The 14,427-nt window shown below is 42.8% G+C and overlaps 1 protein-coding gene across 1 annotated transcript; it reads right to left on the bottom strand.

Moving 5' to 3' along the window:
* Positions 1-2,786: 2,786 nt before the first annotated feature.
* On the bottom strand, positions 2,787-13,005 carry sncga (synuclein, gamma a). The gene is made up of 8 exons (XM_034552327.1): positions 12,877-13,005; positions 12,737-12,784; positions 8,690-8,894; positions 6,879-6,920; positions 5,864-5,991; positions 5,516-5,542; positions 3,794-3,850; positions 2,787-3,008 (listed from the first exon to the last, which is right to left on the bottom strand). The coding sequence occupies exons 1-7, from the start codon at positions 12,877-12,879 to the stop codon at positions 3,794-3,796; spliced, it is 510 nt and encodes a 169-aa protein (XP_034408218.1). The 5' UTR covers positions 12,880-13,005; the 3' UTR covers positions 2,787-3,008.
* Positions 13,006-14,427: the final 1,422 nt, after the last annotated feature.

The following is a 14,427-nucleotide window of genomic DNA, read 5'->3' as shown; positions in this document are numbered from 1 at the left end:
GATCACTTTGGATCATAGAGGATCACTTTGGTTCATAGAGGGTCACTTTGGATCATAAAGGATCACTTTGGTTCATAGAGGATCACTTTGGTTCATAGATGATCACTTTGGTTCATAGAGGGTCACTTTGGATCATAAAGGATCACTTTGGTTCATAGAGGATCACTTTGGTTCATAGAGGGTCACTTTGGATCATAAAGGATCACTTTGGTTCATAGAGGATCACTTTGGTTCATAGAGGGTCACTTTGGATCATAGAGGATCACTTTGGTTCATAGAGGATCACTTTGGTTCATAGAGGATCACTTTGGTTCATAGAGGATCACTTTGGTTCATAGAGGATCACTTTGGATCATAGAGGTTCAGACGTCTAAATAAATGTTTCTTTAAAGCCAGTTATAACTTGATGCATTTAATAACCAGAAGCACATGTTCTGTCAACACTTCAGCCGGATGGAGCTGTCACTCACCACGAGGTTCAGAAACCGGTTTGACTTGTATTAGCCACGCCCCCCGAGCCATGTGACCACAGCATCACTCTGGAAGCTTGTTGTTGTTATTAGTAGACAGAAATGACACGTTGCTTAAATTATATCAACAATTAAACTGTATATATATATATATATATATATATATATATATATATATATATATATATATATATATATATGCACTATACATATATACAACTGTATGCATGTAAACTACAACAAACAGTCCTCCAAATTCTTACTAAAGTAAAAGTATTTAAGCAGCAAAAGTTTCAAAAGCAAAAGTACTCAGAATAACGTGTTGATGTGTTTTTATATTGTATTATTATTATTAGTATTATTATAAGGTCAATTTACTGTTCAAAACTTCCATCTAGAACAATTCATCTAAAATGCAGTTTACTGTGTAAACTAATCCAAACTATTTTTACTATTTTTACAAATTGATTATTGTGAACATTATCATCAGATTAATTATTAATAATAATAATAAAACTACAATCCTGCGTTTACATCATTCAGTCATAATAATCTAATGTGTATAAATAATGGTAAGAATAATACTTTGAGGACACGATGTGTGTACTTGTACTGCAGTAAAGTATCAAATACTTCCTCTCATAATATCCGTCCTGTTGGAGGTTCAGTCCACAGCGCCCCCTGCTGGCGGAGGTTCAGCACGTCATGAGCTTCTCATGACAAACTGTAAGAACTGTTGTTCTTCTTGGCTTCAATGAGGAATCCAGAACCATCAGAACCATCAGAACCATTAGAACCCCATTCAGAAGTACCATCAGAACCATCAGAACCCCAATCAGAAGTACCATCAGAACCATTAGAACCCCAATAAGAAGTACCACCAGAACCATTAGAACCCCAATCAGAAGTACCACCAGAACCATTATAACCCCAATCAGAAGTACCACCAGAACCATCAGAACCCCAATCAGAAGTACCATCAGAACCATTATAACCCCAATCAGAAGTACCACCAGAACCATCAGAACCCCAATCAGAAGTACCATCAGAACCATTAGAACCCCAATCAGAAGTACCACCAGAACCATTATAACCCCAATCAGAAGTACCATCAGAACCATTAGAACCCCAATCAGAAGTACCACCAGAACCATCAGAACCCCAATCAGAAGTACCATCAGAACCATTAGAACCCCAATAAGAAGTACCACCAGAACCATTAGAACCCCAATCAGAAGTACCACCAGAACCATCAGAACCCCAATCAGAAGTACCATCAGAACCATTAGAACCCCAATCAGAAGTACCACCAGAACCATTAGAACCCCAATCAGAAGTACCATCAGAACCATTAGAACCCCAATCAGAAGTACCACCAGAACCATCAGAACCCCAATCAGAAGTACCATCAGAACCATTAGAACCCCAATAAGAAGTACCACCAGAACCATTAGAACCCCAATCAGAAGTACCACCAGAACCATCAGAACCCCAATCAGAAGTACCATCAGAACCATTAGAACCCCAATCAGAAGTACCACCAGAACCATCAGAACCCCAATCAGAAGTACCATCAGAACCATTAGAACCCCAATCAGAAGTACCACCAGAACCATTATAACCCCAATCAGAAGTACCATCAGAACCATTAGAACCCCAATCAGAAGTACCACCAGAACCATCAGAACCCCAATCAGAAGTACCATCAGAACCATTAGAACCCCAATAAGAAGTACCACCAGAACCATTAGAACCCCAATCAGAAGTACCACCAGAACCATCAGAACCCCAATCAGAAGTACCATCAGAACCATTAGAACCCCAATCAGAAGTACCACCAGAACCATTATAACCCCAATCAGAAGTACCATCAGAACCATTAGAACCCCAATCAGAAGTACCACCAGAACCATCAGAACCCCAATCAGAAGTACCATCAGAACCATTAGAACCCCAATAAGAAGTACCACCAGAACCATTAGAACCCCAATCAGAAGTACCACCAGAACCATCAGAACCCCAATCAGAAGTACCACCAGAACCTTTAGAACCCCAATAAGAACAAAGTTCTATCAGAAACATCAACAGAACCAGTTTCCATCAGAACCATCAGAACCACCAACAGAAACCCCCAAATTCATAATTCTATTCTTCTATTTTGGTTTCACAGTGAACAAGAAACAAAGAGGTGGATTTCTATCAGACTTTTATTTCAGTTTGTAAAAATCTGTTAATATCAGTGTGTGCGTGTCTGTGTGTGTGTATTCAGGAATTAATTATTAGTTAATGTGTGTGTTTTCTAGTATATTAGTAGTGTGTCAGTAAGGCAACATGCATTCAAAAGGGGGCGGGGTCAGCCTTGTGATTGACTGGAGGAGGGGGCGGGGCCTGTGAGCCACATTAGGCCTGGTGGATGATGTCATTACACACAGAGGTCAAAGGGCTGAGCGACAGTTACAATGTAAAGGTTCCTCTTCTCTCATTGCTCATTGGACGGGAAGGAACAGGAAGTGACAGCAGGTCGGTGAGGACGAGGTTCTGAGAGGGAAAGAAAACCAAAAGAAGGAATTAAAGTAGATAGAACCCGGCGTGGGCCCTTTTCACAGCAGACATTTTTAACACAGCATTAAAAACATTTGAACAATTATGGCCCTGTTCCAATTTAGTGTTAGAGCTCAGACTCCTCTGGTTGTATAGAAGTCTATGCTTCATGTGTTAAAGCTGCATTCTCTCTCCTGACCACCAGGGGGCGACTCCTCTGGTTGTATAGAAGTCTATGCTTCATGTGTTAAAGCTGCATTCTCTCTACTGACCACCAGGGGGCGACTCCTCTGGTTGTATAGAAGTCTGTGCTTCATGTGTTAAAGCTGCATTCTCTCTCCTGACCACCAGGGGGCGACTCCTCTGGTTGTATAGAAGTCTATGCTTCATGTGTTAAAGCTGCATTCTCTCTCCTGACCACCAGGGGGCGACTCCTCTGGTTGTATAGAAGTCTATGCTTCATGTGTTAAAGCTGCATTCTCTCTCCTGACCACCAGGGGGCGACTCCTCTGGTTGTATAGAAGTCTATATAAATGACTCTAGTTCTCTTGATGTATTCCCTCAGTAAACATTGTAAACATTAGTTTTTGGTCTCAATCTCTAGTTTCAAGTCTTCTTCAATACAGAATGATGTTCATTTAGTAAATTATGGTAATTTAGAGTCAAACAGACCATAAAGCAGGGGATGCTTTAGGGCGGGGCTATAATGTGATTGACAGGTCTCTAGGTAACTCCTCCTCCGTCCACATATGGTCACTTCCTGTTGCAGTTAGTTTTCTCACCTACTGGGCAGCCTGTTCCGTCGGTTCTCCCCCTGCTTCTGTTTTAGGGAGGGCGGCCTGCAGGTGAGACAGAGCAGAGGTCACATGACCAAATGAAGAGTAACACAGGAACGCCTCCTCCTGTTTGTCTCTTCAACGTTACGTATGCATTCAAACACATCATAGTTGTCTCTGTTCATGAGGTGAAGCCTCAAAGATGGAAGACACGGGCACGTTAGGCGTTGATGTGATGAACGAGAACTTATTCCAACCGGTTCTTCTTGGTTCTTTGTAGTCTAGTCATCATCATCCATCAAAGATGGAAACCAATGTTCTTCTTTCTTCCCCTAAAGTAAAGAGAGGCATCATCTGCATAATGAGGAGCATCCAATGGATTCAGGAGAAGGAACAACGTTTCCTTTCCTAACACCTCCATGCATCCTTCTCCTTCAAGCTCGGCTACCTTCATACATCTGAGTGATATTCACTCCAACATAAACTATTATATTAAAGTGGGGACATATAACAGTCTCATGATGTCATATCTGTGAGGTAATGTGTACTACTACTGCTACTACTACTACTACTACTACTACTACTACTACTACATTTATCAGGGATTGTTCTTGGCGATTGCCACTGAAGTGTACATGTATTTATACCATGGTCTGAGTAAATACTGGATTCTGATTGGCTGCAGGCTGCCCATTAATTCCTGATAATGGACACTAAGTAGTTCCAGTTATCTGTTCACAATTTTCAATTCATGCACTGGTTATGAAATACTTAGTATCATAAGAAGTACTCTGTCCCTCTGAAGTACTGATACTTAGTATCATAAGAAGTACTCTGTCCCTCTGAAGTACTGATACTTAGTATCATAAGAAGTACTCTGTCCCTCTGAAGTACTGATACTTTGTATCATAAGAAGTACTCTGTCCCTCTGAAGTACTGATACTTTGTATCATAATAAGTACTCTGTCCCTCTGAAGTACTGATACTTAGTATCATAAGAAGTACTCTGTCCCTCTGAAGTACTGATACTTAGTATCATAAGAAGTACTCTGTCCCTCTGAAGTACTGATACTTAGTATCATAAGAAGTACTCTGTCCCTCTGAAGTACTGATACTTAGTATCATAAGAAGTACTCTGTCCCTCTGTCCTCCTTTAATAAAGCGTCTCCTCTTCTCTTAATAATTGATAAATAATAAAGAGAAGCGTCCCCTCATCTGATTGGTCAAAAGGACCAACAGCTGATCTGAATAAGCCTCCGATCAACTCAGTTCTGTTGGATCAATTAGTCCTCAACAATACATCATCATTCATAACTTTATTCATCTTTCATGTGATTAATGTGAACATGCAAAGTAACAAGTAATTATTAAATAAATATAGCTCAGTAATAAGTAGCATATTTTCCTTTGAGATGAGATGAAGTGGAAAGTTCAATACTAGAAAATCCATTTAGTACTTTTCACCAACTGATTTCTTCTGATTTTCAGACCTAATTCTACTTATTTAAAGTTCTTAAATTATAATCTTTTGGCCAAAAACTATAAACTAGATCCACATCAGTAACTGTACCAGTGCAACCACTAAGCTTTTGCGCACATTTAATTAAGAATTTACATTTGAAATATGATCATTATTGTAATGAGATAAACATTTATGAAGCAAATCAAATCATCCAATGAGCATCATGCCATGCAATCAGTCACTCAACGGCCCGACCAATCAGGCACCTCCTCAGCCACTGGTCCCGCCTCTTCCTGCTCTCAGCCAACCACCAGAGATTCGTTCAATAGTAATAAAAGTTATCAACAGAGATTTAAAAAAACTTCATTCTAACGTGTCGGAAAATCAAAGTTTTATTGTAAACGACTTAAATTGTTTACGTTGTCCTTTTTCTTAAAAAGACTCAAAGTGAAAAATATCAATAAAGGTAAATAAAGGTAGAGATTAGACTGATTATTAAAAAACTGTATCAACACATTTTAAATATATATAAAGACATTGAAAGATAATGTGGTTTCTAAAAGCCCACATGTGACATCATGTGACATCATGTGACATCATGTGACATCACTCACCGCGCTGACGAAGCCGCTCGCCACCGCCGCGTTCTCCGCCCCCTCCACCGCCGCCTGGGCCACCTCGTTGGCCCCGGCGACCGCGGTGTCGGCCACGACGTTGGCCTGTTCGGTGGACTTCTGGGAGACTGGAAACAGGAAACATCCCAGAATATGTCTCAGAATAACTTCTAATGCTCTCCTCTTGGTGTCACATGACAGGAGAAGTTTGATTATTGATCATGAATATTGATTGGAGAGGTTTAAAGGTAACCAGCTAAATGAAACGTAATGAAACAGGAAGCTCTTCCTGTTTAAATCTCAGCTTCCTGTTTCCTTGACGCTGATTTGTTCTCTTCTTCTTCCTCTTTGTCTCTTTCAGTTGAACCTTTGATCAGAGTTCAATTCTCCGTTCACTAAACTAAAGAAGTCCTGTACGTCAAGGCTTCCTACAAAATAAAAGCATCAATCAGAAGCAGAGAGTCGTTCGTCAAGAGGCTTCCTACAAAATAAAAGCATCAATCAGAAGCAGAGAGTCGTTCGTCAAGAGACTTTCTACAAAATAAAACCATCAATCAGAAGCAGAGAGTCGTTCGTCAAGAGGCTTCCTACAAAATAAAAGCATCAATCAGAAGCAGAGAGTCGTTCGTCAAGAGACTTTCTACAAAATAAAAGCATCAATCAGAAGCAGAGAGTCGTTCGTCAAGAGGCTTCCTACAAAATAAAAGCATCAATCAGAAGCAGAGAGTCGTTCGTCAACAGGCTTTCTACAAAATAAAAGCATCAATCAGAAGCAGAGAGTTGTTCGTCAACAGGCTTCCTACAAAATAAAAGCATCAATCAGACATGGAGTCGTCCTCTCAGTGGCAGCAGGTTACTACAATGATGTGTTCAGTGCGTTCCTCCTGCGTCTGCTACATTAACATCTTAAGCCACTGTGAGAAAACTCTCTCCTCTGACTAGTGTCTCAGCATTCCAACGCGTTCGTCCTTCAGCTTCTAAATGGATGTTGAGGAAGAGCCAAACGGTCTCTCACCTGTGTTGACTCCGGTCACGACTCCCTCCATCGTCTTGTTTCCTGGGAAGAGAAATCAACTTTAATGGTGATAACAGTCTTATAATAGAGACGCTTCAGAAGGTTAGTTCTGTGGTTAGTCCAGGTGTCTGTAATAACAGTAGGACAGTCTGTGGTTAGTCCAGGTGTCTGTAATAACAGTAGGACAGTCTGTGGTTAGTTCAGGTGTCTGTAATAACAGTAGGACAGTCTGTGGTTAGTTCAGGTGTCTGTAATAACAGTAGGACAGTCTGTGGTTAGTTCAGGTGTCTGTAATAACAGTAGGACAGTCTGTGGTTAGTCCAGGTGTCTGTAATAACAGTAGGACAGACTTCCTGTTTGGCCTCATGGTCTGACTTCCTGTGTCTGACTTCCTGTTTGGCCTCATGGTCTGACTTCCTGTTTGGCCTCATGGTCTGACTTCCTGTGTCTGACTTCCTGTTTGGCCTCATGGTCTGACTTCCTGTTTGGCCTCATGGTCTGACTTCCTGTGTCTGACTTCCTGTTTGGCCTCATGGTGGCGCTGTTGAAGCTCTGCATCTAATGTTCCAAACACATCCTTTTTCCTGAAGAAGCTTCAGCTCAGGTGCTCCATCCCTTCTTCTCTCCTTCTCTTCTCTTCCGTTCTTCTCTCTTTCCCTCGTTCCTTCTCATTCTCTATCTGCTGCAAATAATTCCACATCTTTAAATTTATATCACGAAGTGATGATGAATTGCTTCATTTTATACCCCACTATTACCACTCAAGTCATCCCTCCATCTTTCCCTTCTCTTTCATCCCCTCATCCCTGTTCCAAACAGTCCTCCACATTAAATGTACAATGTCATGATGAAACTCTCTCTTTTTCTAAAATCAATATTTTAAAGATTCCGCTTCCTGTCCTCCCTCCCTCCTCCCAGTTTGTTCTGCGCTCGTCCTCCACCCATCCCTCCTTCATTTCCCATAAAGAAGGGCCTATGGATCGATTTAACTCTCTTAATTAATGCGCAATTTCATCTCAAATGTAACTTTTTCAGGCCTCACCTCCCCACCTCCCCACCTCCCCACCTCCCTCCCTCCCTCACTTTACAATTCACAGATATGATGAATCCAGTTCACTCCTTCATTGTCCCTCCTTTTATCTCTCCATCATCCCCCTTGTCACTTTTCTACCACCGTCTTTTTCTCTCTCAACTTTACATTTTTAATCAGTTTTTTGTTGAATTTTACTTTCCATCCATCCATCCATCCACCCATCTATCCACCCATCTATCCACCCAACCATCCATCCATCCATCCACCCATCCATCCACCCATCTATCCACCCATGTATCCACCCAACCATCCATCCATCCATCCATCTATCTATCCACCCATCTATCCACCCATGTATCCACCCAACCATCCATCCATCCATCTATCCACCCATCTATCCACCCATGTATCCATCCATCCATCCATCCGCCCATCCATCTGCCACTCCATCCATCTATCCGCCCATCTATCCATCCATCCATCTATCTATCCATCCACCCATCCATCCATCCATCCATCTATCCACCGATCTATCCACCCATGTATCCATCCATCCATCCGCCCATCTATCCACCCAACCATCCATCCATCCATCCATCCACCCATCCATCCATCCATCTATCCACCCATGTATCCATCCATCCATCCATCCGCCCATCCATCTGCCACTCCATCCATCTATCCGCCCATCTATCCATCCATCCATCCATCCATCCATCTATCCACCCATCTATCCACCCATCTATCCATCCACCCATCCATCCATCCGCTCTCTCACCGACATAGAAGACCCCCTCCTTGGTCTTGGTAGCGGCTCCACCCACGCCGGCCTTTGTCTTCTCGGCGGCGGACACAACTCCGTCCTTCGCCATGTTGAGTCCCTTCTTCAGAGCGTCCATGATGCTTTCCTTCTTCTTCTTCTCTCTGTCTTGTCTGCCTCGTCGTCTCTTCTCTTCTGTCAGCGATCTGTTCTTCTTCTTGTGCTAATGAACAAGAGAGGGAGGGGGGAGGGAAGGAAGGAAGGAAGGAAGGAAGGAAGGAAGGAAGGAAGGAAGGAAGAAAGGAAGGAAGGAAGGAAGGGGTGGAGAGAGGGCACGTGAGCCAGAGAGGGAGGGAGTGATATATGGAAGTAACACGGGACTCTTGTGCAGGAGGGGGGAGTAGATGAGAGGGTAGAAAGAAGAAGAGAATTCCTTGTTTGTGTCGTTGTCTGTATGAGCTGCACTTCATCCATTCATTCTTCTAGTACATCGTTCTAAAAGTGCAGAACTTTTACTGTGTTAGAAGTACTTTACTCTAGTGAAGGACGTGATATAACTTAATGCTAACACTCCCTTCTACTAGCTGGAGAAGATGAATGTATGCCCCCCCCCCCCCCACACACACCCCACACACACACACAAACTAGAATAATGACTCAGCACAACACACACACTCCCTGACACACCCTTGGCAAGCTCACGCCTCGTTCTCTGATTGGCTAACAGTTCCGTTCTAATTTTAGACCCCATTTCTTTTTTTTCCTCCAGGCTGGTGGGGGGGGGGGGGGGGGGGGGAGGAGGGTCATCCACACGATGAGAGCATTCTGCTTCATGCAGCACTGATCAATGCTGACCAACACACAGTAATGTGATTCTTTATTGATTTCTATAGTTCTACACACACACACACACACACACACACACACACACACACACACACACACACACACACAATGTGGGTCATTGATCCTTGTGAGGAGTCAGTCATTGATGTTTGTGTGGAGCAGGAAAAGAAGAAGGTTAAAGACTTAAGTAACTCGTTGCTGTGCGGTCATAAGACGGTCAACGGCTGTTTGGAAGTCGAGTCCACAATGTTCTCCTGAGAGAGAATATAAAGCATTGAGGTTAAAGTAAGGTATTGACCTTGAAAGGTTAAGATATAGCATTGCTCTTGAACGGTTAAGGTAAGGCACTGCTCTTGAATGGTTAATTAATGTAAGGCATTGACCCTGAATGGTTAAGGTAAGGCATTGACCCTTAATGGTTAAGGTAAGGCACTGCTCTTGAATGGTTAAGGTAAGGCATTGGCCCTGAATGGTGACGGTAAGGCATTGGCCCTTAATGGTTAAGATAAGGCATTGACCCTTAATGGTTAAGGTAAGGCATTGACCCTTAATGGTTAAGGTAAGGCACTGCTCTTGAATGGTTAAGGTAAGGCATTGGCCCTGAATGGTTAAGGTAAGGCATTGACCCTTAATGGTTAAGGTAAGGCACTGCTCTTGAATGGTTAAGGTAAGGCATTGGCCCTGAATGGTTAAGGTAAGGCATTGACCCTTAATGGTTAAGGTAAGGCATTGACCCTTAATGGTTAAGGTAAGGCATTGACCCTTAATGGTTAAGGTAAGGCACTGCTCTTGAATGGTTAAGGTAAGGCATTGGCCCTGAATGGTTAAGGTAAGGCATTGACCCTTAATGGTTAAGGTAAGGCACTGCTCTTGAATGGTTAAGGTAAGGCATTGGCCCTGAATGGTTAAGGTAAGGCATTGACCCTTAATGGTTAAGGTAAGGCATTGACCCTTAATGGTTAAGGTAAGGCACTGCTCTTGAATGGTTAAGGTAAGGCATTGGCCCTGAATGGTTAAGGTAAGGCATTGACCCTTAATGGTTAAGGTAAGGTATTGGCCCTGAATGGTTAAGGTAAGGCATTGACCCTGAATGGTTAAGGTAAGGCATTGGCCCTGAATGGTTAAGGTAAGTCATTGATCTTGAATGGTTAAGGTAAGACATTGCTCTTGAATGGTTAAGGTAAGGAATTGCTCTTGAATGGTTAAGTTAAGACATTGCGCTTGAATGGTTAAGGTAAGGCATTGACCTTGACCGGTTAAGGTAAGGCATTGTCCCTGAATGGTTAAGGTAAGGAATTGACCTTGACCGGTCAAGGTAAGGCATTGACCTTGAATGGTCAGGGCAATACATTGACCTTGACCGGTTACGGTAAGGCATTGACCTTGACCGGTTAAGGTAAGGCATTGTCCCTGAATGGTTAAGGTAAGGCAGTGTCCCAGAATGGTTACGGTAAGACATTGGCATTGAATGGTTACGGTAAGACTTAGATGGTTAAGGCATGGCATTGGCCTTAAGTGGCTACGGCACGGCATTGACATTGAATGGTTAAGGTAAGACATTGATCCTGAATGTTACATTACATCACATTACATTACATGTCATTTAGCTGACGCTTTTATCCAAAGCGACTTACAATAAGTGCATTAAACCATGAGTCCAAACTCAGAACAACAAGAATCAAGAAAGTACAATTTCTTCAATAACGTTAAACTACAAAGTGCTATCAGTAAGAGACATTTAAGTGCTACTAGAGTGCTACTACGGCTCTACCTTCCCTATTCAAGGTGTGGTCACTAAGATGTGTTTTTAGTCTGTAGAGACTTCCTGTCCTGATGTCAATGAGGGGCTCGTTCCACCAATGAGGAGCCAGCACAGCAAACAGTCGTGACTTTGAGTGTTTAGCTCGAAGTGAAGGAGCTACAAGCTGATTGGCAGAAGCCAAGCCAAGTGAACGGGCTGGGGTGTGAGGTTAGACCATGTCCTGGTGTGAGGTTAGACCATGTCCTGGATGTGAGGTTAGACCATGTCCTGGGTGTGAGGTTAGACCATGTCCTGGGTGTGAGGTTGGACCATGTCCTGGATGTGAGGTTAGACCATGTCCTGGGTGTGAGGTTAGACCATGTCCTGGGTGTGAGGTTAGACCATGTCCTGGGTGTGAGGTTAGACCATGTCCTGGGTGTGAGGTTAGACCATGTCCTGGATGTGAGGTTAGACCATGTCCTGGATGTGAGGTTAGACCATGTCCTGGATGTGAGGTTAGACCATGTCCTGGGTGTGAGGTTAGACCATGTCCTGGGTGTGAGGTTAGACCATGTCCTGGGTGTGAGGTTAGACCATGTCCTGGGTGTACGGTTTGACCATGTCCTGGATGTGAGGTTAGACCATGTCCTGGATGTGAGGTTAGACCATGTCCTGGGTGTGAGGTTAGACCATGTCCTGGGTGTACGGTTTGACCATGTCCTGGATGTGAGGTTAGACCATGTCCTGGTGTGAGGTTAGACCATGTCCTGGATGTGAGGTTAGACCATGTCCTGGATGTAGACCGGACCCGATCTGTTCGCAGCACGGTACCCAAGTACCAATGTGTTGAAGCGGATGCTGCAGCCACCGGTAACCAGTGAAGGTCACGGAGGAGCAGAGGATTGTGGGTAAATTTAGGTTGAAGACCAGTCGAGCAGCTGCATTCTGGATGAGCTGATGAGCTGGTACTAACTACCCATTTCTTTAACTGAACTGTAGGTCTGTAGTTCTCTGGCGGTTCTGTTCCAGTCTGTTGCTGGTACAGAACAAGCCGACTGACTGAAAGTACAACCCCCTCTTGCTGCTCCTCTGAGCCGATCTCCAGTCTGTGTGATGACACATTGTTTGAGGAGGTCTAGCTGTATGAGACATGCACATATTTAATCATGTTCTCCCAAGTTCTATATTGTTAGTATGGCGCAATGAGAGAAAACAGATTGTTCATTGGGGGTATTGTAACAGGTGAGAGCAGGAGCTCTTCTTCCTCGTCTCCAGCCCGATGGCGTTGTCCAATTCAATGACATTAAATACATTTGATTGTTTGGTTTTGTTGTTTGGTTTCTGAAGTTAAAAACACATTCAGAAGCTTCACTAGAAGTCACTTTATGACACAAATGCAGTATTTTGGAGTATTAAAACTTACAGAGCTACTCTATGAAACTATAAACTATATGACAAACAGTGAACAGCTGACTCACCTGCAGGACGGAGGCTTGCTGAACATTCTTGTCTCTGCTGTTATGAAACTAAATGATTACAGACGGGCATGTGAGAAGCTACTACACACACACACACACACAAACACACACACACACACCCCTCATTAACACACTGCTACCATCAATTAGCAGGCAGGTGTTGGATTCCTCACGCACGTGATTTGGATGCTCAACCCGAGACGCTCCACAGACTCATGAACAACCTCCTTTTCTCTCTTTGTGCTTCACTCAAATGTCTTCATGGATGTTTGGAGTCTTGTGTCTCTAAGTAGTTGTTGTGTAACTCTGTGTCGTCACTTTGCATCACTTCATGTTGCTTTGTGGTTGTTTTGCGTCTCTTTTCAATGTGTCTTTGCTAACAGGCCATGTACCACATTCCTTCAAAGTAGCTGTAATTAAACCTCTCCTGAAGAAGACCACTCTTGATCCAGAGGTGTTGGCTAACTACAGACCGATCTCTAACCTTCCCTTCCTCTCTAAGATCCTTGAGAAAGTAGTCGCAAATCAGTTGTGTGACTTTCTACATCAGAATAGTTTATTTGAGGAGTTTCAGTCAGGATTTAGAAAACAGCACAGAGACAGACCTCCTAATGCACCAGATAAAGGACTCATCTCTGTACTGGTCTTATTAGACCTTAGTGCTGATAAAGGACTCATCTCTGTACTGGTCTTGTTAGACCTTAGTGCTGATAGAGGACTCATCTCTGTACTGGTCTTGTTAGACCTTAGTGTTGATAAAGGACTCATCTCTGTACTGGTCTTGTTAGACCTTAGTGCTGATAAAGGACTCATCTCTGTACTGGTCTTGTTAGACCTTAGTGTTGATAGAGGACTCATCTCTGTACTGGTCTTGTTAGACCTTAGTGCTGATAAAGGACTCATCTCTGTACTGGTCTTATTAGACCTTAGTGCTGATAAAGGACTCATCTCTGTACTGGTCTTGTTAGACCTTAGTGCTGATAAAGGACTCATCTCTGTACTGGTCTTGTTAGACCTTAGTGCTGATAAAGGACTCATCTCTGTACTGGTCTTGTTAGACCCTAGTGCTGATAAAGGACTCATCTCTGTACTGGTCTTGTTAGACCTTAGTGCTGATAAAGGACTCATCTCTGAACTGGTCTTGTTAGACCTTAGTGCTGATAAAGGACTCATCTCTGTACTGGTTTTGTTAGACCTTAGTGCTGATAAAGGACTCATCTCTGTTGTTGTTGTCTAAACCTAACTGTTGTTGTTGTCTAAACCTAACTGTTGGTTTAGTTGTCTAAACCTAACTGTTGGTTTAGTTGTCTACACCTAACTGTTGGTTTAGTTCTCTAAACCTAAACCTAACTGTTGGTTTAGTTCTCTAAACCTAACTGTTGTTGTTGTCTAAACCTAACTGTTGGTTTAGTTGTCTAAACCTAACTGTTGTTGTTGTCTAAACCTAACTGTTGTTGTTGTCTAAACCTAACTATTGGTTTAGTTGTCTAAACCTAACTGTTGGTTTAGTTGTCTAAACCTAACTGTTGTTGTTGTCTAAACCTAACTGTTGTTGTTGTCTAAACCTAACTATTGGTTTAGTTGTCTAAACCTAACTGTTGTTGTTGTCTAAACCTAACTGTTGGTTTAGTTCTCTAAACCTAACTGTTGGTTTATTTCTCTAAACCTAACTGTTGGTTTAGTTGTCTAAA

The sequence above is a fragment of the Cyclopterus lumpus genome, chromosome 15 (assembly GCF_009769545.1).
Source record: "Cyclopterus lumpus isolate fCycLum1 chromosome 15, fCycLum1.pri, whole genome shotgun sequence".
NCBI lineage: Eukaryota > Metazoa > Chordata > Actinopteri > Perciformes > Cyclopteridae > Cyclopterus > Cyclopterus lumpus.
Note: the sequence above shows the minus strand (reverse complement) of the source record. Positions and strands in the feature narration are given on the sequence as shown.